This window comes from Zophobas morio, unplaced genomic scaffold (genome assembly GCF_036711695.1).
Source record: "Zophobas morio isolate AGI-343-1 ecotype UQ-CSIRO unplaced genomic scaffold, CSIRO_AGI_Zmor_V1 ptg000049l, whole genome shotgun sequence".
NCBI lineage: Eukaryota > Metazoa > Arthropoda > Insecta > Coleoptera > Tenebrionidae > Zophobas > Zophobas morio.
Window position 1 is genome coordinate 343,235 of NW_026972154.1, and position 22,137 is coordinate 365,371.

At 31.0% G+C, this 22,137-nt stretch overlaps 3 protein-coding genes across 3 annotated transcripts; all 3 read right to left on the reverse strand.

The window, feature by feature from the left end:
* Positions 1 to 3,234: 3,234 nt before the first annotated feature.
* Positions 3,235 to 4,314, reverse strand: LOC135142649 (uncharacterized). The gene is made up of 4 exons (XM_064074393.1): positions 4,204 to 4,314; positions 3,913 to 4,153; positions 3,727 to 3,860; positions 3,235 to 3,679 (listed from the first exon to the last, which is right to left on the reverse strand). The coding sequence occupies exons 1-4, from the start codon at positions 4,265 to 4,267 to the stop codon at positions 3,375 to 3,377; spliced, it is 744 nt and encodes a 247-aa protein (XP_063930463.1). The 5' UTR covers positions 4,268 to 4,314; the 3' UTR covers positions 3,235 to 3,374.
* An 8,632-nt stretch (positions 4,315 to 12,946) lies between these two features.
* LOC135142632 (protein takeout-like) lies at positions 12,947 to 13,972 on the reverse strand. Its single transcript, XM_064074376.1, has 4 exons — positions 13,869 to 13,972; positions 13,581 to 13,821; positions 13,396 to 13,529; positions 12,947 to 13,348 (listed from the first exon to the last, which is right to left on the reverse strand). The coding sequence occupies exons 1-4, from the start codon at positions 13,930 to 13,932 to the stop codon at positions 13,044 to 13,046; spliced, it is 744 nt and encodes a 247-aa protein (XP_063930446.1). The 5' UTR covers positions 13,933 to 13,972; the 3' UTR covers positions 12,947 to 13,043.
* A 5,602-nt stretch (positions 13,973 to 19,574) lies between these two features.
* LOC135142650 (uncharacterized) lies at positions 19,575 to 20,573 on the reverse strand. The gene is made up of 4 exons (XM_064074394.1): positions 20,463 to 20,573; positions 20,175 to 20,415; positions 19,988 to 20,121; positions 19,575 to 19,934 (listed from the first exon to the last, which is right to left on the reverse strand). Exons 1-4 carry the CDS (start codon positions 20,524 to 20,526, stop codon positions 19,630 to 19,632), a joined length of 744 nt encoding a protein of 247 aa, XP_063930464.1. The 5' UTR covers positions 20,527 to 20,573; the 3' UTR covers positions 19,575 to 19,629.
* Positions 20,574 to 22,137: the final 1,564 nt, after the last annotated feature.

A 22,137-nucleotide genomic window follows, 5' to 3' on the forward strand; every position in this document is an offset into this window, starting at 1 on the left:
GCGGAGCTTATTTGCAAAATCGTTATTTTTATACAAAAATTTACAATGTAAGACACGTTTCTGACTGTCGTGTTTTTCAAAGAATACTACGTATATTAAGTAAATATTAAGGTCAGATTGAAATCGAGATGAATGGGTGGAGCTTATTTTTAGCTTTTCTTTTTTACTTAATACATATATACAGTTTGCTTTGAACAACACTCAAGAACATGTCTCACATAGCAATTTTCGTAGAAAAAAAAAGGATTTTGCAATTAAGCTCCTCACTCCGGCTTACGACGAATAAAAAAAATCATCAAGATTGAGAGAGAACGGGTGGGTGGGGTTACATTTTGCCCTTCTTTCTTAATATACGTAGTCGACTTTTCACAACAAGAAACTTAAAACATGTTTACAATAGTAAATTTTTATAGAGAATAACGGATTTTGCAATTACGCTCCGCCTCTTGGTCTGCCAACAAATGAAAACTTCATCACTATTGAGGTCGTGGCAGGTGTAGGTGGGGCTTAATCTCATAATGAATTTTACATTCGTTGCCAGACTTAAGGAGGAAGCTTAATTGCAAAATCCTTATTTTTCTACAAAAAATTAGGATTTGAGACATGTTTTTGAGTATCGTGTTATTCAAAAAATACTATCTATAAGTAAATAGATTGAAATCGAGAGGATTGGTGGGGCTTACTTTTTGTGTTTCTTTTACGTAATGTATACAGTTTGCTTTGAACAACACGATTACTCAAGAATATGTTTCACATATCCTTTTTTCATGAAAAATAAGGATTTTGTAATTAAGCTCCGCCCTCGGCTTACGACGAGTAAAAAGAATCATCACGATTGACACAGGGTGGGTGGGCGGGGCTTATATTTTCTCCTTTTCTTCTTAATATACGTAATCATCTTTTCGCAACATGAAACTTAAGACATGTTTATTACGTCAATATTGAGATCGGGTCAGATATGGGTGGCGCTTAATCTCCTAATGAATTTTTGATTCGTTGCCAGACCTATGGGCAGAGAATAACTGCAAATCTATAATTCCTTACAAAAATTTACCATTTTAAACATGTTTTAAGTTTTACTTGTGAAATGATGACAAAGTATATGTATTAAGAAAAAAAAATTAGTACCGCCCATCCGCCCTATCTTAAATGTGATACATTTTTTATTCGCCGTGAGCTTAATTGCAAAATCCTTATTTTTATACAAAAAATTACCATGTAAGACACGTTTTTGCATGTCATGTTTTTTAAAGAATACTACGTACCTATATTAAATAAATATTAATGCCAGATTGAGATCGAGACGAATGGGTGGGGCTTATCTTTTGCCTTTTTCACATAGCAATTTTTCATGGAAAAATAAGGATTTTGCAATTAAGCTCCGCCCCCAAGCTGACGGCGAATAAAAAAATCAGCAGGACTGAGATAGGGTGGGTGGGTGGGGCTAATATTTTGCCCTTTTCTCTTAACATATGCAGTCATCTTTTCACAACAAGAAACTTAAAACATGTTTAAAATGGTAAATTTGTATAGGGAAATATAGTTTTTGCAATTACGCTCCGCCCCTCGGTCTGACAACGAATGAAAAATTCATCACGATCAAGATCGGGACGGATAGGTGAGGCTTCTCTTTTGTTTTTTTTTTTTTTTTTAATTAACACATTTAATTTTCTTTGTATAACATGATTACTTAAGCACACATTTCAGATGGTAATTTCTTGTTGAAAAATAAGGATTTTACAATTAAGCTTCGCCCCTCGGCTCACGACGAATAAAAAAAAAATCATCAGAATTGAGATAGGGCGGGTGGGCGGAGCTGATTTTGTGTCTTTTTTTCTGCTTAATATACATAGCTATCTTTTCACAACAAGACACTTAAAACATGGCTAAAGTGGTTCATTTTTGCAAACAAATATGGATTTTGTAATTATGGGGCGGAGCCTAAATGCAAAATCGATATTTCCTTATACAAATTTTCCATTTTAAACATGTTTTAAGCTTCATGTTGTGAAAAAAAGTCTGCATATATTAAAACAAAAAAGGCAAAATGTGTGCCCACCCACCCGCCCTATCTCTATTGTAATTATTTTTTTTTATTCGCTGTGAATCAAGGGGGCTGAGTTTAACTGCAAAATACTTATTTCTTTAAAAGAAATTGAAAAAATGTTTTTGAGTATCGTGTTGTTCAAAGAAATTAAGAAAAAGGGACAAAATATAAATCTCGCTCACCCACCCAATCCCAATTGTGATGATTTTTTTATTCTTAGAAACTTAAAATACGTTTACAATGTCAAAATTTTGTAAGGAAATATGGATTTTGCAGTTAAAGCTCCGCCTTCTTGGCTCACGACGAATAAAAAAAAAATTACAATTGAGATAGGGCGGGTGGGCGGGGCTACATTTTGCCTTTTTTTTTAATATGTGTAGACTTATTTCAACAACAAGGAACTTAAAACATGTCTAAAATGGTAACTTAACTTTTTTTTAAAGTGGTATTGTAAATCGGTAGATCTGGTAACTTTGGTGACGCAGCTGGACATAATTCTAACCTCAAATTTGTCATTTGTTATTTTAAATATTTTATTGTTGAAGGAAGACTACGTTTCCTACGAAATCAAAGTCAAAGGATAAAAATATACATTATTTTTGTCATAAACCTGGTTAAGGAATCTTTGCTTAACAAATTGTCAAATGTCAATTATGGAATTAATCATGCACATGCGTTTTTCGCTACGTTTCGTTCTACCAAAATGTCAGATTTAACTTGATGAATTTTTTAAATGAACACCCGTTTATACGCATAGCTTGACAAATGTTTGTGCATACAAATCCGTTCTTTATTAATTAGATTAGAAATTATCCCGGCTCCTCCACCATTTGGTGTCATCAAATCTTCAATATTGCTCTCCTACATGGTCTTTATTTTATAAAAAGTTCTACGACTATTAGAGGACAAACTTAATCAGGCTGATCGAAAGGGGATTAGACATGGATTATATTTAATATTAAAATATTGTCCACGACTTACAACATTACTTTCAATACATTTTTTACTTACTGTAGAAACAGTGGAATGTTTGCCGAAATTGTTGATATCATTTCAGAAGTTCAAATACTTAAATCTTTCTTTAAATTTGCACGTTTCTTTATTTGTAGCGCATTTTTATCTTAATGTTTATTTTAAAAACGCGCATTTGGTTTTTATAGGGTGTTTACTAATTTATTCATGAAGTATAACTTTAGACAATAAAAATTTTTATTACATATTGTAAGTATTGTGACAATGTTTAAGTCTAAATATAAATGTAGAGTTATATAAAATATACGATACTGTGTTATAGTTTTCAAAAAAAAACACACACCATAGCGACATATTATTTCTCACCAAAGAGATCAGCAACCGGAACTTTCATCAACAACCCATCCAAAATAAAGGCAAATATCTTCCCATAAGCTTCTTCATAACCAGATTTAACATCATCATAAACGTCTAGTATATTTTCTCTCAATATTTTCTTAAATCGCTCGGCTGCCTCTTCATCGCCATCGAACAAATTGTCTGCATCAATTTCAATCTCTCGGGGTTGCATAAGAAGCTCATTTTTAATAATGTTGTAGTATTTTTTACCCTTTTTTTCATATTCCCCGAACTTGAAAGTAAGCACCAAATGATTATCATCTACAACAACACAGTTAACCGTAGAAAAATCATGAAAACGAACTTACGAAAAATACTCCATCCACTTCCTTTTCCGTATAGAGGTATCAATAAAACTTGCCCGTGCAAATCATAATCAAATTCTATTCGAAAACGTGGTACGACGCAATCTAGTTTTAACGTCTTCGTGTCAACGTCAAACCTAGAAAAAGTTAATTGCTTAATTAATTAGGGTAATTAGTAAATCAACTTACTCGACTTTGGAACAAGTAGTCTCGTTGAAACCTGAGAATTTCAAATTTTTATAGTTTTGTTGTGTAAAGACAATCCGAGATCCAGCAGCTATACTCAAAGATGGAATCTCCAAAGGTTCTATTGCCAACAAATTTACTTCATTGAAGGCGTGATTTAGTTGCCTTATTGCATTTTGAACAGCTGTCGTCAAGCACTCTTGGAAGTCGGTTTGTTTGAGGTCACATTTTATAAAACTGGAGGCTAAAATTATATAGTCAAAAAGCAGAACTTGTTAGATAATAAACACAAACGTAGTTTGACGGCGGAACCGAAATATGTTAAAAAGACACAAACTGTTATTAGAAATACCTTCATATTTTTCCACTGAAGTGTGCTGGCAAAGCCAGTTTGCTCCTATATATATAGGCTACAATTGAGATAAAAATGTAGTCCCAAACCAGTTGTGGATCCTGATAATTTGTTTTTATTGTAAGTTTTACCGGTTCACCTTTAGTCAAAGTCATTTTGTAAATATATCACCCGCTATTAATGATAAAATACTACGTTTTGGAAAGTCTAGTGATTGTTAATAATTATTAAGACCAATGTTAGTATTGTTGTTGAGTCAAGAAATTATTACAACTGGATTATAGAAAATGTATGACAGTGATAGTCGGAAATATTTTTTTCTCTCTTCATAAATCTCTCGTGTCTTTACAGTTATTTAGCGAAGGTTTTGGTCAATGAAGGTTATTAACAAGGCAGTCTTTTTTATTTACACGAGCCGGCGAAGCTAGCGAGTGAAAAAACGCTGAGATTAATATCTGGCCATTAGCCATTAGCTTATTGGTATGTACAATATTTTTTCAATTATCGAAATCCTTAAAATCAAAAAATAAAAATTCAGTTATGCAACCAAATATACAATTTATGTCATTCCATTTCCTCATATTTCAACGTCCAAAACTGACAAATTACAATGCAAATTACAATCAAAACAAAACGATAAATACATTTGTGTTAGATAAGGGTAGAACATTTTTTAAATTGCTGATATATTTAAAAGAGAAAACAAAATTTATTAGAAAAAAATACGATTTCAGTGAACCAATCCTAACATGATGAAGGATTTTGGTCGTTAAAAATTATCACCAAGTTCATGACATTCTGAATGTAAATTCAGACCTATATCTCGGTTCTCATAGAAATTTGTCACTAAATTTTGTACTGAAATATTAATAGGGGTGTTGTTTTTGACAAGTGTATGTTTGGTTGCATATAATTGAGCAATCATGTTTAATTGGACGTTAATGAACCACTTTAAGCATTATTTCTGAAGCGAAATCATTTGTTTATGAACCAATTATCATGGACAAAATAATTTACGGGAATTTTAAAATATTTATATATATATTTTATACATGGGCTTGAGATTGAATTTCCTTATTGTTTCTGTATACATTTATTTTGTATTTCTTCCAGTATTGCTTCTAATTTTTCAACATGGTGTTGCCATTTGTGTATAATACATATCTGTTTTTTATTACTATTCTCCTAATTTCGTCTATCATGTGATTTTAGGCATTTTCATCCTCGATAGAATAGTTTTTGAATTTTACTGAACTGCGGGAAGATTTTATTTCCAAAAATTATCACTGTCATTTGCTAACTATTTTTCAGTAAATTAGTTGCCTACGTTTATTCGATCTTCCTTGTCAACACTTGTAATTATTATGGGTTCTTGTCGATGACGTTAAAAAACTCTTCCATTCCATTTTCTTTTGTCTCATCACTACTTCTATTTTTGGTAACCACCATCCTATCTCTTTTTTTAATCATTTTTTAAATAGTTTCTATATTGTATAGCTTCTTTTCACTAGCTGTTTTATTCTGTTTTTCAAACTTTCATATTTTTCTTGGATCCTGGTTGTGTTTTTCCTCCTTTCGTTTAGAGAGCTCTAGAACTTATTACTTTCCACTTGTAAGAAGAGATCTTTTGGCTAAATATTTTTCTTTTCTTTTCATTCTGTCTGTTGTTCTTAATATTTTATTCACATTTCATATTTAGCAGATAGTAACGTCCGTCGGTCCATTAAAAAATAATTTATACTTCTATTCTTATCTTTTTTATCTGTTTATATGCAAATTTTGCGTCTATTCGTTTTGTCATTTGTTCACCGTCTTTTGTTCTCTCTATTTCTCCTCGAAGTTTTTCGTAGAAATCATTTTTTTCTTTTTCTTAAATTGTTCTTTTATTCAGTGATGCACATCTGTACAGTCATATCTGCCTTTCTTGCTGCGTTACGAATTCCATTATTTCTTCTGTAGTGAAGTTCAATTTTTTAAAACTTGATTTTGATTTTGAGGTTTGAACTTGAAGATTGATCTTGATCTCAAAATTTGATTTTAAATTTTGATCTTGACCTTGACTTTGACGTTGATCCTGACCTTGACCTCAATCTCGAGATCTTATTTTGAAATTCGATCTTCAAATTTGATTTTAAAATTTGATTTTAAAATTTGATTTTAAAATTTGATTTTAAAATTTGGTTTTGAAACTTAATCATGACATTTGTTCTTGAAGTTTGAGCTTGATCTTGCTCTTGGTCTTGACCTTGAACTTGTTCTTTGAAATTTAATTTTGAAGTTTAATTTGAAATTAAAGTTTCGTTTTGATCTTGATTTTGATGCTGAAGTTCCAGCTTACTTTTGAAATTTGCTCCTGGTCTTATGTAGTTAAGTTTAATTTTGAAATGTAATTTTGATTTCAGCTTTTAGGTTTCATCTTGAAATTTGGGCTTGACCTAGATCTCATGCTCGCTCTCGATTTAGATTTTGATCTCGATCTTGATCTTCATCTTGATCTCCATCTTGATCTCAACTTGATCTCGAAATTTGATTTAAAAATTTTGACCTTGACATTGATCTTCAACTAGATCTATCTTGGAATCTTAGTTTGAAATTTAATCATGAAATTTGTTCTCTTCCTTGATCTTGAAATTTATCTTGATCTTGTTCTTGATCTTGAACTTGCTCTAAACCTTGAACTTGTTCTTGACCTTGATCTTGAAGTTTAATTATGACAATTTATCTATTTTATTATTTATCTTGCAGTGTGATACTGAAGTTTATCTTTGAAGCTTGATTTCGATCTTGATTTTGTTACTGAAATTTGATCTTTCTCTTGAATTTCCAGCTTAATTTTAAAGTTTGATCTTGCTCTTCTCTAGTACAGTTTAATTTTGAAATTTAATTTTGATTTTAAAATTTGATTTTGGCTTTTAGCTATGCGCTTGACCTAGATCTCGTGCTCGGTCTGGATTTAGATTTTGATTTGGAAATTTGATTTTAAAATTTTGATCTTGACCTTGACTTTGACATTGATCTCGACCTTGAACTCGATCTTAATCTTCATCTTGTTCTCATCTTGATCTCGAAATTTGATTAAAAAAAATTGATCTTGATCTTGATTTTTACCTTAACATTGATCTTGACCTTGATCTTGATCTTGAAATCTAATTTGATTTTAAAATTTGATTTTGAACTTTGATTTTGTAATTTATTCATGGAATTTGTTCTTGACCGTCATCTTAAAATTCGATCTTCTATCTTGCTTTTGCTCTTGACCTGAAATTGTTCTAGAACTTGAACTTGATCTTGATTTTGAAGTTTAAGTATGAGTATGACATTGATCTTTGTCTTGAAATTTTATCTTGCAGTGTGATACTGAAGGTTATCTTTGAAGTTTGATTTTGATCTTGATTTTGATACTAAAATTTGATCTTGTTCTTGATCGTTCTCTTGAAGTTTCAGCTTACTTTTGAAGTTTGATCTTGCTCCTCTCTAGTAAAGTTTAATTTTGAAATTTAATTTTGATTTTAAAATTTGATTTTTTTGGTTTTGAAATTTAATTATGGAATTTGTTCTTGATCTAGCTATCGACCTTGAACTTGTTCTTGACCTTCAGCTTGTTTCTGACCTTGATCTTGAAGTTTAACTATGACATTGATCTTGATCTTTTATCTTGCAGTGTATACTGAAGTTTGACCTTTGAAGTTTAATTTTGAAGTTTGATTGTATCTTAAAGTTTGGTTTTGATCTTGATTTTGATACTGAAGTTTGATCTTGGCTTTTTGGAGTAAAGTTTAATTTTGATTATAAAATTTGATTTTGACTTTTAGGTTTTCTCTTGAAATTTGCGCTTGACTTAGGTTTCGTGCTAGGTCTCGATTTAGATTTTGATCTCTATTTTGATGACGATTTTGATCTCGACCTTCCTATCGATCTTAAACTCAATCTTGATTTCGAGCTTAAACTTGATTTTGATCTCCATCTTATTCTCGATCTTGATCTCGAACTTGAACTCGATCTTGATCATATCTCAATCTTGATCTTCATCTTGATCTCATCTTGATCTCAAAATTTGATTAAAAAATTTTGATCTTGATCTTGAACTTTACATGACATTGATCGTGAGCTTAATTTGATCTTGGAATCTAATCTTGAAATTTGAATTTTGAAATTTGATTTTGAACTTTGATTTTGTAATTTATTCACGGAATTTGTCCTTGACCGTCATCTTAAAATTCGATCTTCCATTTCGCTCTTGCTCTTGACCTTGAAATTGTTCTGGAACTTGACCTTGAGCGTGATTTTGAAGTTTAATTATGAGTATGACATTGATTCCTGCCTTGAAGTTTTATCTTGCAGTGATACTGAAGGTTATCTTTGAAGTTTGATTTTGATCTTGATTTTGACACCAAGGTTTGATCTTGATCTTGATTGTTCTCTTGAAGTTTCAGCTTACTTTTGAAGTTTGATCTTGCTCTTCTCTAGTAAAGTTTAATTTCGAAATTTAATTTTGTTTTTAAAATTTGATTATGGCTTTTAGGTTTGTTCTTGAAATTTGCCGTTAACCGAGATCTCGTGCTCAGTTTCGATTTAGATTTTGATCTCGATCTCGATCTTGATCTTGATTTAGATCTTGACCTTGACCTTGATCTTGACCTTGATCTTGATCTTGGAATCTTATTTGGACATTTGAATTTCAAAATTTGATTTTGGAATTAGACTTTAAAATTTGAGTTTGATATTTGTTTTTGAAATTTGATTTTAAAATTGAATTTTGAAATTTGGTTTTGAAATTTAATCACGGAATTTTTTTCTTGATCTTGATCTTGAAGTTTGATCTTGATCTTGCTCTTGACTTTGGACTTGTTTTTGACCTTCAACTTGTTCCTAACCTTGATCTTTAAGTTTAATTATTACATTGATCTTGATCTTTTATCTTGCAGTGTGATACTGACGTTTGATCTTTGAAGTTTGATTGTCTCTTAAAGTTTGGTTTTGATCTCGATTTTGATGCTGAAGTTTGATCTTGATCTTTCTCTTGAAGTTCCAACTTACTTTTGTTTTATTATATAGTTTGATCTTGGTCTTCTGTAGTAAAGTTTAATTATGAAATTTAATTTTGATTTTGGTGTTTTAGGTTTGATCTTGAAATTTACGCCTGACTTAGATCTTGTGCTCGGTCTATTTTGATTTTGATCTCGATTTTGATCTCATCTTGATCTTGAAATTCGATTTTAAAATTTTGAACTTCATCTTGAGCTTGACCTGGACATTGATCTTGATCTTAATTTGATCTTGGAATCTTATTTTGAAATTTGAAATTTGATTTTCAAGTTTTATTCTGAAATTTGATTCGAAAATGTGAAGTTTTGAAATTTGATCGTGGAACTTGTTCTTGAGCTTTCTCTTGAAGTTTGATCTTGCTCTTGACTTTGAACTTGTTTTTGACCTTGATCTTGATCTTGAAGATTAATTTTGATATCGATCTTCATTTTGAAATTTGATTTTGCAATATAAAACTGAAGTTTGGTATTTGAAGTTTGATTTGATCTTAAAGTTTGGTCTTGATCTTGATTTTGATATTTAAGTTTGATCTTAATCTTGATCTTTCTCTTAAAGTTTCAGCTTAAATTTGAAGTTTGATCTTAGTCTTGAGGATTGATCTTGGTGTTGAAGTTTGATCTTGATCTTAAAGTTTTAATCTCTAAGGTTTGATTCTGATCTTGAAATTTGATTTTGGCTTTTAGGTTTGTTCTTGAAATTTGCGGTGGACCGAGATCTCGTGCTCGGTTTCGATTTAGATTTTGATCTCGATCTTGATCTTAACCTTAATCTAGATCTTGATCTTGTCCTTGACATTGATCTTGGAATCTTATTTGGAAATTTGAATTTCAAAATTTGAGTTTGGAATTAGATTTTCAAATTTGATTTTAAAATTGAATTTTAAAATCTGGTTTTGAAATTTAATCACGGAATTTTGTTCTTGATCTTGATCTTGCTCTTGACTTTGAACTTGTTCTTGACCTTGAACTTATTCCTAATCTTTATCTTGAAGTTTAATTATGACATTGATCTTGATCTTTTATCTTGCAGTGTGATACTGAAGTTTGATCTTTGAAGTTTGATTGTATCTTAAAGTTTGGTTTTGATCTTGATTTTGATACTGAAGTTTGATCTTGATCTTTCTCTTAAAGTGCCAACTTAGTTTTGAAGTTTGATCTTGGTCTTCTGTAGTAAAATTTAATTATGAAATTTAATTTTGATTTTGGCGTTTAGGTTAGATCTTGAAATTTGCGCCTGACCTAGATCTCGTGCTTGGTCTATTTTGATTTTGATCTCGATTTTGATCTCACTTGATCTTGAAATTCGATTTGAAAATTTTGAACTTCATCTTGAGCTTGACCTTGACATTGATCTTGATCTTAATTTGATCTTGGAATCTTATTTTGAAATTTGAAATCTGATTTTCAAATTTTGTTCTGAAATTTGATTCGAAAATGTGATTTTGGTTTTTAAATTTGATCGTGGAACTTGTTCTTGAGTTTTCTCTTGAAGTTTGATCTTGCTCTTGATCTTGAAGATTAATTTTGACATCGATCTTGATTTTGAAATTTGATCTTGCAATATAATACTGAAGTTTGGTCTTTGAAGTTTGATTTGATCTTAAAGTTTGGTCTTGATCTTGATTTTGATATTTAAGTTTGATCTTAATCTTGATCTTTCTCTTGAAGTTTCAGCTTAATTTTGAAGTTTGATCTTAGTCTTGAGGATTGATCTTGATGTTGAAGTTTGATCTTGATCTTAGAGGTTTGGTAATGAGCTTGAAGGTTTGTTCTTGAAATTTGCGGTTGACCGAGATCTCGTGCTCGGTTTCGATTTAGATTTTGATCTCGATCTTGATCTTGACCTTGATCTAAATCTTGATCTTGACCTTGATCTTGATCTTGGAATCTTATTTGGAAATTTGAATTTCAAAATTTGATTTTAAAATTGAATTTTGAAATCTGGTTTTGAAATTTAATCACGGAATTTGTTCTTGACCTTGCTTTTGATCTTGCTCTTGACTTTGAACTTGTTCTTGACCTTGAACTTGTTCCTGATCTTGATCTTGAAGTTTAATTATGACATTGATCTTGATCTTTTATATTGCAGTGTGATACTGAAGTTTGATCTTTGAAGTTTTCATTGTCCCTTAAAGTTTGGTTTTGATCTTGATTTTGATACTGAAGTTTGATCTTGATCTTTCTCTTGAAGTTACAGCTTACTTTTAAAGTTTGATCTTGGTCTTCTGTAGTAAAGTTTGATTATGACATTTAATTTTGATTTTGGCGTTTAAGTTTGATTTTGAAATTTAAGCCTGACCTAGATCTCGTGCTCGGTCTATTTTGATTTTGATCTCGATTTTGATCTCATCTTGACGTTGACATTGATCTTGATCTTAATTTGATCTTGGAATCTTATTTTGAAATTTGAAATCTGATTTTCAAGTTTTATTCTGAAATTTGATTCGAAAATGTGAAGTTTTGAAATTTGATCGTGGAACTTGTTCTTGAGCTTTCTCTTGAAGTTTGATCTTGCTCTTGACCTTGGACTTGTTTTTGACCTTGATCTTGATTTTGAAGATTAATTTTGACATCGATCTTGATTTTGAAATTTGATCTTGCAATATAATACTGAAGTTTGGTCTTTGAAGTTTGATTTGATCTTAAAGTTTGGTCTTGATCTTGATTTTGATATTTAAGTTTGATCTTAATCTTGATCTTTCTCTTGAAGTGTCAGCTCAAATTTAAAGTTTGATCTTAGTTTTGAGGATTGATCTTAATGTTGAAGTTTGATCTTGAAATTCCATTTTAATCTTTAAGTGTAGTTTTGATCTTAAAATTTGATTTTGATTTTAATTTTGAAATTTGAATTCGGTTTCCTATCTGATTTCGATTTCGACTTCGGCTTCGATTTCGACTTCGACTTGGACTTCGACTTTGTTTTTGTACTACCATAAACACTGGTTATAAATTCGGAAGTAATTACGGCCATCGGAACAATAAAAATTTTCTCGTATATTAGTATCACTAGAGATTATCCCGGCTCCTCCACCATTTTAAATAATACTCCTAATTCATTCAGATTGTACATTAGTTTTGTGCTTTATAAAGTTGATATAGTTCCTTGAATTTTAATTTCAGTTTTTTAAATTTCTGTTTCTACAATACGACCGATAAAAAATACTAGATAATTAAATAACGTAATTCCAAATCTATACTTATTTGAATTTTTCTTTTTCTTTTTCCAAATCTGTAATATTGGTTTAGCAACTGTCTTTGTTATTCCTGTCATATGTTTTTTTTTGTTCTATTTTTCATCTATGTATGGATAAAATATATAGTACTGTCAATGCATTTTTACCTACTGTGGAAACAGTGGAAGTGTATTGCTGACGTCATTTCAGAAGTTCAACTACTTGAATCTTGCTTAAAATATGCACGTTTTGTTTATTTGTGGCTTAATAATGTAACGCATTTTTATCTTAACGTTTACAGGTTTCCTGCAAAAATTAACGTTGGCATAATAAAATGTTACGTTTATTGCTACTCGCAGGAAATTAATTACACCATAATAAGCAATGAATTGAAATGGGACATCGTATTTATCTGAAACATATACGTTTGTTTTTTTTTTCGTAGGCCGTCTTTAAAAAATAATGCATTTATAATGTAGGTACTCTACTAATTTATTCAAAAAACATACATATTTTGCAGAGCTACAAATGTAAAAATCTTGGGTTAGATAAACTTTAATTGTATTATTTCTTTCCAAAAAGATCAGCAACAGGCACTTTCGTTAACAGCCCATCCAAAATAAAGCCAAATATCTTCCCAAAAGCTTCTTGATAACCAGACCTAACATCATCATACATTTCCAGTATATTTGTTCTCGCGATTTTCAAAAATCGGTCGGCTGCTTTTTCATCACCATCGAATAAATTCTTTAAATCGAAGTCAATCTTTCGCGGTTGCATATAAAGCTCTTCTTTAATAACATTGTAATATTTTTTACCCTTTTTTTCGTATTCCCCGAAATTGAAAGAAAGCACTAAATGATTATCTTCTGCAATAACACAGTTAATCGTAGGAAAATCATGAAAACGACCTTACGTAAAATGGCCCATCCAGTTCCTTTTCCGTATACAGATATCAACAAAACTTGCCCATGCAATTCATATTCAAAATCTAGTCGAAAGTGAGGTACGACACAATCCAGTTTTAACGTTTTTGTGTCAACATCAAACCTGTAAAAGTGACTTGCTTAGTTAATTGTTGTAATTAATAAATCAACTTACTCGACTTTGGAACAAGTAGTCTCGTTGAAACCCGACAATTTCAAATGTTTAAAAATTTGTTGGGTAAATACAATCCGAGATCCAGCAGCTATAGTCAATTCTGGAATTTCCAAGGGTTCCATCCCCAACAAATTCACCTTCCTGAAAGGACGATTCAGTTCTCTTATTGCCTTTTGAACAGCTGTCGTCAAACACTCTTGGAAGTCGTTTTGTTTCAGGTCACATTTTATAAACTCGGAAGCTAAAATTTTATAGTCAGAAATAGAACTAATTATATAACAAACACACGTAATTTGACGGTGGAACCGAAAGATGTCAAAAAAACACAGACTGTTATTAGAAGTGATTTCATGTTTTCTCAATGAAGTGTGCTTGAAAAGGCACTTTACTCCTATATATATGGGTGATAAAAGGAAAAAAAGTACCCACAAACCAGTTGAGAATCTTGGGTTTTAGTACCTACTATGTTTACTGGTTCACCTTTCTCTAAAGTCATTTGGGATTGTTATCCCAAATATGTTTATCGCTTTCAATTAAAATAAAATATCACGTCACGTGGTTTTTTAAATTTACATTTGTCGGGTGGCATTTTTACTTGTTTCGCAAATGAAGACCATTTTTGGTCTCACGTTTTATTCAACATTAATATTTATAATTACGGAACAGTAATTATGTTGATAAATTAACCAGGCGAATATTTTTTCAGTCTTGTAGTTATATCGTGTTTTTTCTTAATACAGTTATGAGTACTTATTTTTTTGGTCCATGTCCATTTCTGCTGTTTTTGTATTGTTGTCTATGGCAGAATTTCACATTTGTGAATTTTTTTTCCTTGTTTTGTTTTAATAATAATGATAATAATAATAATTGCTCCGTTCTTTTTCCGAGAACAAGAAGATACTAGTTTTATGTCCTTAACTCTCTAAAAACATCAAAAGTTATTGTAAGTATAGAAAAAAAATATATCTGCTAATAGTGTTCGGATGAGAAGAACACAAGCACAATAAACACTCAAATGTGTTTGTTCCATCTAAAATATGCAAAACTTTACTTTATGGATGTTTTGACAAAAAAATCTCGTTTTTTGTTGACATTTTTCAATGTACTCTTCCAATTTTTCTAAACCGTTTTCTTGTTTTTTCATTCCACATAGAACAGTTTTTGGTTTTCATAGACTTGAGCCGAGATTGAAATGAAATTTCACCTAATGTGAATTGAAAGTTTAATTTGTCAATTTATGTCAATTCTTGTCTATTTGACAATAATGTTTGTTAAAAAGTAAGTGTCATTTTTAATCCAAACATAACAATCATATTATTGATTTTTTATTGTTGTTAAATACCTCTCCTTTTGTTTTTCTTTTGCCTCATTATTGTTTATTCGTCGAACTTTTCCATGTTTTGTGATTTCGCATTTCTCATTTCGCATATCTCGTTTCCCACAGCGTATCTCTCATTTCCCACAATAGCAGATCACGTTTCTCACTTCCATTTTTTCATTTCTCATTTGGTACATTTTTTTTCTCTTGTCGCATTTCTCGTTTCTCATTTCGAATTTCCCACTTCTCACTTTTGACTTCTCACACCTCGTTTCTCATTTCCCATTCTCATTTCTCATTTCGTACATCTGGTTCCCCATTTGAAAAACTTCGTTTCTCATTTCACGCATCTCGTTTCTCATTTCGTACATCTCATTCATCATTTCACATTTCTCATTTCTCATTTCGCATTTCTAATTTCTCATTTCGTACACGTTATTTCTCATTTCTCATATGCAATTTCTCATTTCATAACTGTTGTTCCGCTATTCGTATTTTTAGTTTCTCATTTGTAATTAAATTTTAAATTAATGTCTGTATGTCTTTCTGTCATTATATTATTTTTAACTGATTTATTAACTATTTTGTTCCATTTTATTGTACCCCACCTTCCTTCTTTCGTTTTTTCTTTATTTCCTTTCTACTTGTTTGTCATTTCACATTACTCGCTTTCATTTGGCAATTCTCATTTCTCACTTCGCACATCTCGCTTTTCATTTCGTATTTCTCCCTTTTCATTTCACACAATTCGCTTACCATTTCGCGTTTCTTATTTTTCATTTCGCACTTCCCTTTTTTTTCGAATTTCTAATATTACATACTCATTTTGCATATCTCATTTCTCATTTATAATTTCTCATTTTGCATTTCTAATTACTCCTTTACACAATTCGTTTCTTATTGCGCATTTCTCATTTTCTTTTTCCTATTATTCGTTTTTCATTTCCCATATGTCACTTCTCATTTATCGTTATTTATCTCGCATTTCTGATTTCGCATTTCTAATTTCTCATTCCGCACATGTTATTTCTCATTTCTCAGTTGCAATTTCTCATTTCCCAGATCTAACTTTTTATTTCTCATCACTCATTTCGCATCTGTCATTCTGCATTTCGCATTTTTCGTTTCTCACTCGTCATTAAATTTTAAATTGATGTCTGTCATTATAGGACTTTGGATTAATTTATTAACTGCTTTATTCTATTTTGTTGCATTCATCCTCCCTTCTTTCCTTCCTTCGTTCCATTTTTCCTTTCTTTTATTCTTTCTTCCTTTCTACCTTTCATTCTTTCTTCTTGTTCCTCAGTTCACATTGCTCGTTTCTCATTTCGCACATCTCATTTCTCATTTCGCATATGTTATTTCTCATTTGTCATTTGTAATTTCTCATTTGTAATTTTTCATTTCTCATCACTCATATCGCAACTGTTGATCCGCATTTCGCATTTTTCGTTTCTCATTTGTCATTAAATTTTAAATTAATGTCTGTCTGTCTGTCATTATAGTATTTTTAACTAACTTATTAACTATTTTGTTCTATTCTGTTGTATCCATCCATCCTTCCTTCCTTCCTTCCTTCCTACCCTCCTTCCTTCCTTCCTTTCTTCCTTCCTGCCTTCCTTCCTTCCTTCCTTCCTTCCTTCTTTCCTTCCTTCCTTCCTTCCTTCTTTCCTTCCTTCCATTCTTCTTTTCTTTCTGGTTCCTCATTTCACACATCTCATTTTCCTTTACACATTATTTGTTTTTTATTTCGCATCTGTCATTCCGCTTTTCTCATTTTTTGTTTCTCATTTGTCATTGAATTTTAGATTTGTGTCTATCTGTCTTTCTATTTTTAACTAATTTGTTAATTATTTTGTTCTATTTTGTTGTATCCTTCCTTTCTTTCTCTCTTTTGTTTTTTCTTTTATTTAATATTTCATTTCGTATATCTCATTTCTCACTGCGCATTTGTCATATCGCACATCTCGATTCTCATTTCAAATTTCTCATTTCGCACATTTCGTTTCTCATTTATCACACCTTTTTAATTTCCCAATTCTCATTTTTTATTTCGCACATCTGATTTCTGATTTCAGAAATCTCGTTTCTCACTTCACACATCTCGTTTCTTATTTCGCATTTCTTATTTCTCATTTTGCACATCTTGTTTATCATTTCGCATTTATCATTTCACATTTCTCAGTTCGCATTTCCCATTTTTCGTTTCGCACAATTAGTTTATCATTTCGCATTTATTAATTTTCATTTCACATTTTCCTGTTTTCATTTCGCATTTGTAATAATAACCGTTTTGCATATCTCATTTATAATTTCTCATTTCGCATTTCTAATTATTTCTTTTGCAGCTCGTTTCTCATTTCTCTTTTCGCATTACTCACTTTTCATTTTGAACATGTCATTTCTTATTTGTAATTTCTTATTTATCATTACTTATTTCGCATTTCTACTTTACCATTTCGCACATGTAGTTTCTCATTTCTCATATGTAATTTTCAATTTCTCATCACTCGTTTCGCATCCGTCATTCCGTTTTTGCGCATTTTTGGTTTTTAAATTTGTCTGTCTGTCATTATAGTATGTTTAACTAATTTATTAATTGTTTTGTTCTATTTTGTTGTATCCCTCCCTTCTTCATTCTTTTCATTCTTTCTTTTGTTTCTTCTTGTCTCTAATTTCTCATTTCCTACATCTCGCTTCTCACTGTGCATCTCGAATCTCATTTCGAATTTTTTATTTCTCATTTCGCACATGTGGTTTCTGATTTCAAAAATCTCATTTCTCACTTCACACATCTCGTTTCTCATTTCGCATTTCTTATTGCTCATTTCGCATATCTCGTTTCTCATTTTGCATTTCCACTTTCTCATTTTACATTTCTCAGTTCGCATTTCCCATTTTTCGTTTCGCACAATTCGTCTATCATTTATTCATTTCTTAATTTTCATTTCACTTTTCCCTTCATTCATTTCGCATTTGTAATAAAATCCTCATCATAAAGTTCTCATCTTCCTGATCGCACATCACGATTCTCATTTCATATTTCACATTTCGCATGTTTCTTTTCTCATTTATCACACCTTTTTAATTTCCCAATCATCATTTCTTATTTCGCACATCTGGTTTCTGATTTCAAGAACTTCGTTTCTGACTTCATACATCTCGTTTATCATTTCGCATTTTTTATTTCTCATTTTGCTTTTTTAAATTCTCATTTCCCACTTCTAAGTTCTCATTTCGTACATTTCGTTTCTCACTTTGCATTTCCACTTTCTCATTTCACATTTCTCAGTTTGCATTTTCCATTTTTCGTGTCGCACAATTCGTTTATCATTTCGTATTTCCTAATTTTCATTTCACATTTCTCTTTTTTCATTTCGCATTTTGCACATCTCATTTCTCATCTATAATGTCTCATTTCGCATTTCGAATTACTCCTTTTGCACATCTCGTTTCTCATTTCACATTTCTCAATTCCCTTTCCGCATTACTCGTTTTTCATTTCGCACATGTTGTTTCTCCTTTTTCATTTGTAATTTCTCGTTTCTCATTTGTAATTTTTCATTTCTCATCACTCATTTCGCATCTGTCATTCCGCTTTTCGCATTTTTAATTTCTCAATTGTCATTAAATTTTAAATTAATGTCTATTTGTCTGTTTGTTTGTCTATCTGTCTGTCTGTCATTACAGTATTTTTAAATAATTTATTAACTGTTTTGTTCTATTCTGTTGTACCCCCCTTCATTCCTTGCTTCCATTCTTCCTTCCTCGGTACTTTCCATTCTTTCTTTCTTATGTTTCTCTTGTTACATTGCTCTCTTCTCATTTCACACGTGTCATTTCTCATTTGTCATTGAATTTTAAATTAAACTTTATAGTACTTTTAATTAATTTCCTTCCTTGCATTCTTTCTTTCCTCCCTTTCTTCCATGTATCCTGTCTTTCTTTTTTAATGCTTGGTTCGGAAATGGTTTATTCTAGAGTTTGAATCTCTTATCTTATACAAAAATATATTTCCGTCAAGTATTTATTTTTCTTTTCATGCATGCCTTTCCTAATTTTTTGTTTATAATTCATTCTTAGCAGGTAATATTTACTGGCTATTTCAACATCCCACACTCTCTGACATGGGTTATTTTTCCATGTTTCTCGGTCTATTAAAAAATAGTAATTTCTGTTTGCATTTTTTTTTGTCAGTTCTGTGGGGTATTCGCTCTTGTATTGCTAAAAAGTAAAAAAAAACTGGAATTATTAACTTGGAAACCTCGAGTCGTATCTGATTTTCAAAAGTAAACTCCCCAGCTATAACGAAAAGAAAGACGTTGATGAGAATGTGTAAAAATATATAGACTGTTCTATTTAAGAAACTAAGTTATCAAAAATTAATCACTTTGTAATACTCAAAGAACCGGACAACGGTTGCCTGCGATTTTTTTTTGTATCTTTAGTAATAATTAATGATACATAAAGGATCACTTGCTTAGTTTGCTTAGTGACACCCTGTATATCTATGTTGTCCCATTAATAATTTCATTGTCATTATTCTATTATTTTTAGATTTTTTTTACATGTACGAATTCTTTTTGATATATTTACTATTTCTATTTTTATATGATTCTTTTTTTTTGTAGAGAGAAATTCAGTATATGTACATTTTGCGAATAAAATACCAACAATACTTATTAAACCCTTTATTGTATGTTACAACATTATATCAAGCTATCGAATTTATTACTTTTCTCCGAACAGATAAGCAGCAGGCACTTTTCCCAAAAATCTATCAAAAATAGAAGCAAATATTAGCCCGAAAGCTTCCTCATAACCAGGTTTAACGTCTCCAAAAATTTCTAATGCATTCTCCCTTATGATTTTTTTAACACGATCAGCTGCCTCTTCATCACCGTCGAACAAATTCTGCAAATCAAATTCAATATCTGTCATCCGCATTTTGAGTTCTTGTTTGACCACGTTGTAATATTTTTTGCCTTTCTTCTCATACTCTCCTAGTTTGAACGTCAACGTCATGCGATTACCCACTACAAGAGTTACTTTATACTATATATCGGAACAAAATTATTTGCAAACTTACCAAAAACAGCCCATCCACTTCCTTTTCCGTAAAGAGATACTAGGAATAACCGCCCGTTTAACTCGTAATCGAACTCTAGTCTAAAGCGTGGCACGGTACAGTCTAGTTTAAGAATCTTCGTAGCAGAGTCAAACCTGAAATTCGCTTGATTTATTAATCACGTTTATTAAAAATGTGATTAACTCACTCCACTTTAGAACAAGTGGTTTCGTTAAAACCGGACACTTTCATATTTTTGAAAACTTGCTGGGAGTACAGAATTTGGGATCCAGCAGCTACAGTCATTGCGGGAATTTCCAAGGGCTCTAAGTTTAACAAATTCACTTCTTTGAGGGGTCGATTCATTTGCTTGATGGCGCTTTCGACAGCTTTGGTCAAGCATTGTTGGAAGTCGCTTTGTTTTACGTCGCATTGCATAAAGCTAGGGGCTGAAATTTTGTGTTAGGAAAATGACAAAAGTGAAATAAACACTTACGCAGTTTGACTCCAAGTGCGACTGACACCAAGGAAAGATAGATTGATATTAGTGGAAGCTTCATTTTGGGGCAACTGAAGAGTGCAAAACAACCTGCTTGTCTTATATACAGTGAACGAACAAGACCAGAATGGGATACTAAACCAGTTGTTATCGTTTATAATTTTTTTTTCTGTAGTATGCAGTAATCAATTATCTTCTCTCGTTTACCTTTAATAATAATAATAATTAAATACGTAGAGAATTTTATTGACAACGAAGCAATTGGAATAAGTAATAAATTTTAAATTTCAGTAATTTTTTACAAAAATTATAATTAGAAAAGTAATAGGAGTAATCTTGTGAAAAGGGTAATTTTTGATGTCCAGTTTTTTAAAGAATGCTAAAAAACACTTTATTTCACTCTTTTATTATTCATTTTACATAACTTATAATGAAAATGTTATAAATAAAAATTTCCGCCGAAGAGATAAGCCGGCACTTTTAAGGTAATTAAAATAGAAGTAAATACTCGTATACTCCAAAAAATTTATTTATATTCATTAGGCTTCGGATTTTAGGTCGTTAAAAAATGAATAAAAGGAGACATTTTTGGGTCTCAAAATTGACGAATTCAGGTGGGAGAGGTGTATTTGGTAAACTGTTTTTATAAAACTCTACTCTTATTGGTGCTTTTAAAAAGATTTTCTTAACATTGCTAATTATCCCATTGATATCTAGATAATTCAGTCTAATTGTTCTAGACACTAATGTAATAAATGTAACCCATGTGCCATACATGTTAAGTGTGTTATATTTTCATAAAACACCTTCAAATTAGTACCAGTTTTGATCGTGTATGAAGCACCATCTGATACAAGCCATTTAACTTTTTTGTGTTCAGTTCCTTTTGGCCACAATAAAGCTACAAATTAACAATTAAATAAATTATAATGATTTCAATGCTTAAAATTATCAATAGCACACCCAATGATTCGTTTATAAATCTCGAGATTGTGTTGCTATTAGTTTTATCAAGCTGCTTCAAAGCTAGTAGAAATGGACGGCCAGGTTCTTCAGAAGATAACTTTCCAATTACTAAATGGGCGCCATGTATCTTCCTAATCTGTCCGTCGTCTCATCGACGCTAATCCATATATCATTATTGCCAATAGAATTTCAAATTTGTTTAATTACCTGTAAATTATGAAATTTATGTTAAACAGTTATTAAATAAAAATTCTAGTGCTCACCATATCGTAATCCTTTGGTAAATAATTTTTTCTCAGAGTGCTTTCTGAGGGTAAATGCCTTCCTGTATATTTATGCATAAAATTTTTAAACTCGGGACAACTAACTTTATTCCATGGAATATTTGCTGCGGTAAATGCTCTACATAAATCGTAAAATTGCGTAAAGTCATTGTCGGAACTAATGTTTAATAAAGTCTGTTTATTGGATTTATTCTCGTTCTTTTTATATGCAACGCCACTGCAGTGTTGTTCAAAGTGTGATTTTTTTTCGCACTTAAACTAGGAAACAAAAATGTGAACATCATTCAAGCTTCAGTATTTTAAATGTTTACTTACAACTTTTTCACACAGTGTGCAGAATAACTCATTGTCTTTAGTTGAAGAAAGAAATTGAAAATTAGTGTCCAAATTATTCCCTAACCATAATTTGATTTTATCTTTCA

Bases quoted from the DNA above. Each gene is read 5' to 3' on its own strand.
- LOC135142649 (XM_064074393.1), bottom strand. From the start codon at position 4,267: ATGAAGGTATTTCTAATAACAGTTTGTGTCTTTTTAACATATTTCGGT. The intron at 3,861-3,912 runs GTAAGTTGATTT...AACTTTTTCTAG, and splicing joins ACTACTTGTTCCAAAGTCGA to GTTTGACGTTGACACGAAGA. The intron at 3,680-3,726 runs GTAAGTTCGTTT...GTGTTGTTGTAG, and splicing joins AAGTGGATGGAGTATTTTTC to ATGATAATCATTTGGTGCTT.
- LOC135142632 (XM_064074376.1), bottom strand. From the start codon at position 13,932: ATGAAATCACTTCTAATAACAGTCTGTGTTTTTTTGACATCTTTCGGT. The intron at 13,822-13,868 runs GTGTGTTTGTTA...ATAAAATTTTAG, and splicing joins CGGTTCCACCGTCAAATTAC to CTTCCGAGTTTATAAAATGT. The intron at 13,349-13,395 runs GTAAGGTCGTTT...GTGTTATTGCAG, and splicing joins AACTGGATGGGCCATTTTAC to AAGATAATCATTTAGTGCTT.
- LOC135142650 (XM_064074394.1), bottom strand. From the start codon at position 20,526: ATGAAGCTTCCACTAATATCAATCTATCTTTCCTTGGTGTCAGTCGCA. The intron at 20,416-20,462 runs GTAAGTGTTTAT...ACAAAATTTCAG, and splicing joins CGCACTTGGAGTCAAACTGC to CCCCTAGCTTTATGCAATGC. The intron at 19,935-19,987 runs GTAAGTTTGCAA...TAACTCTTGTAG, and splicing joins AAGTGGATGGGCTGTTTTTG to TGGGTAATCGCATGACGTTG.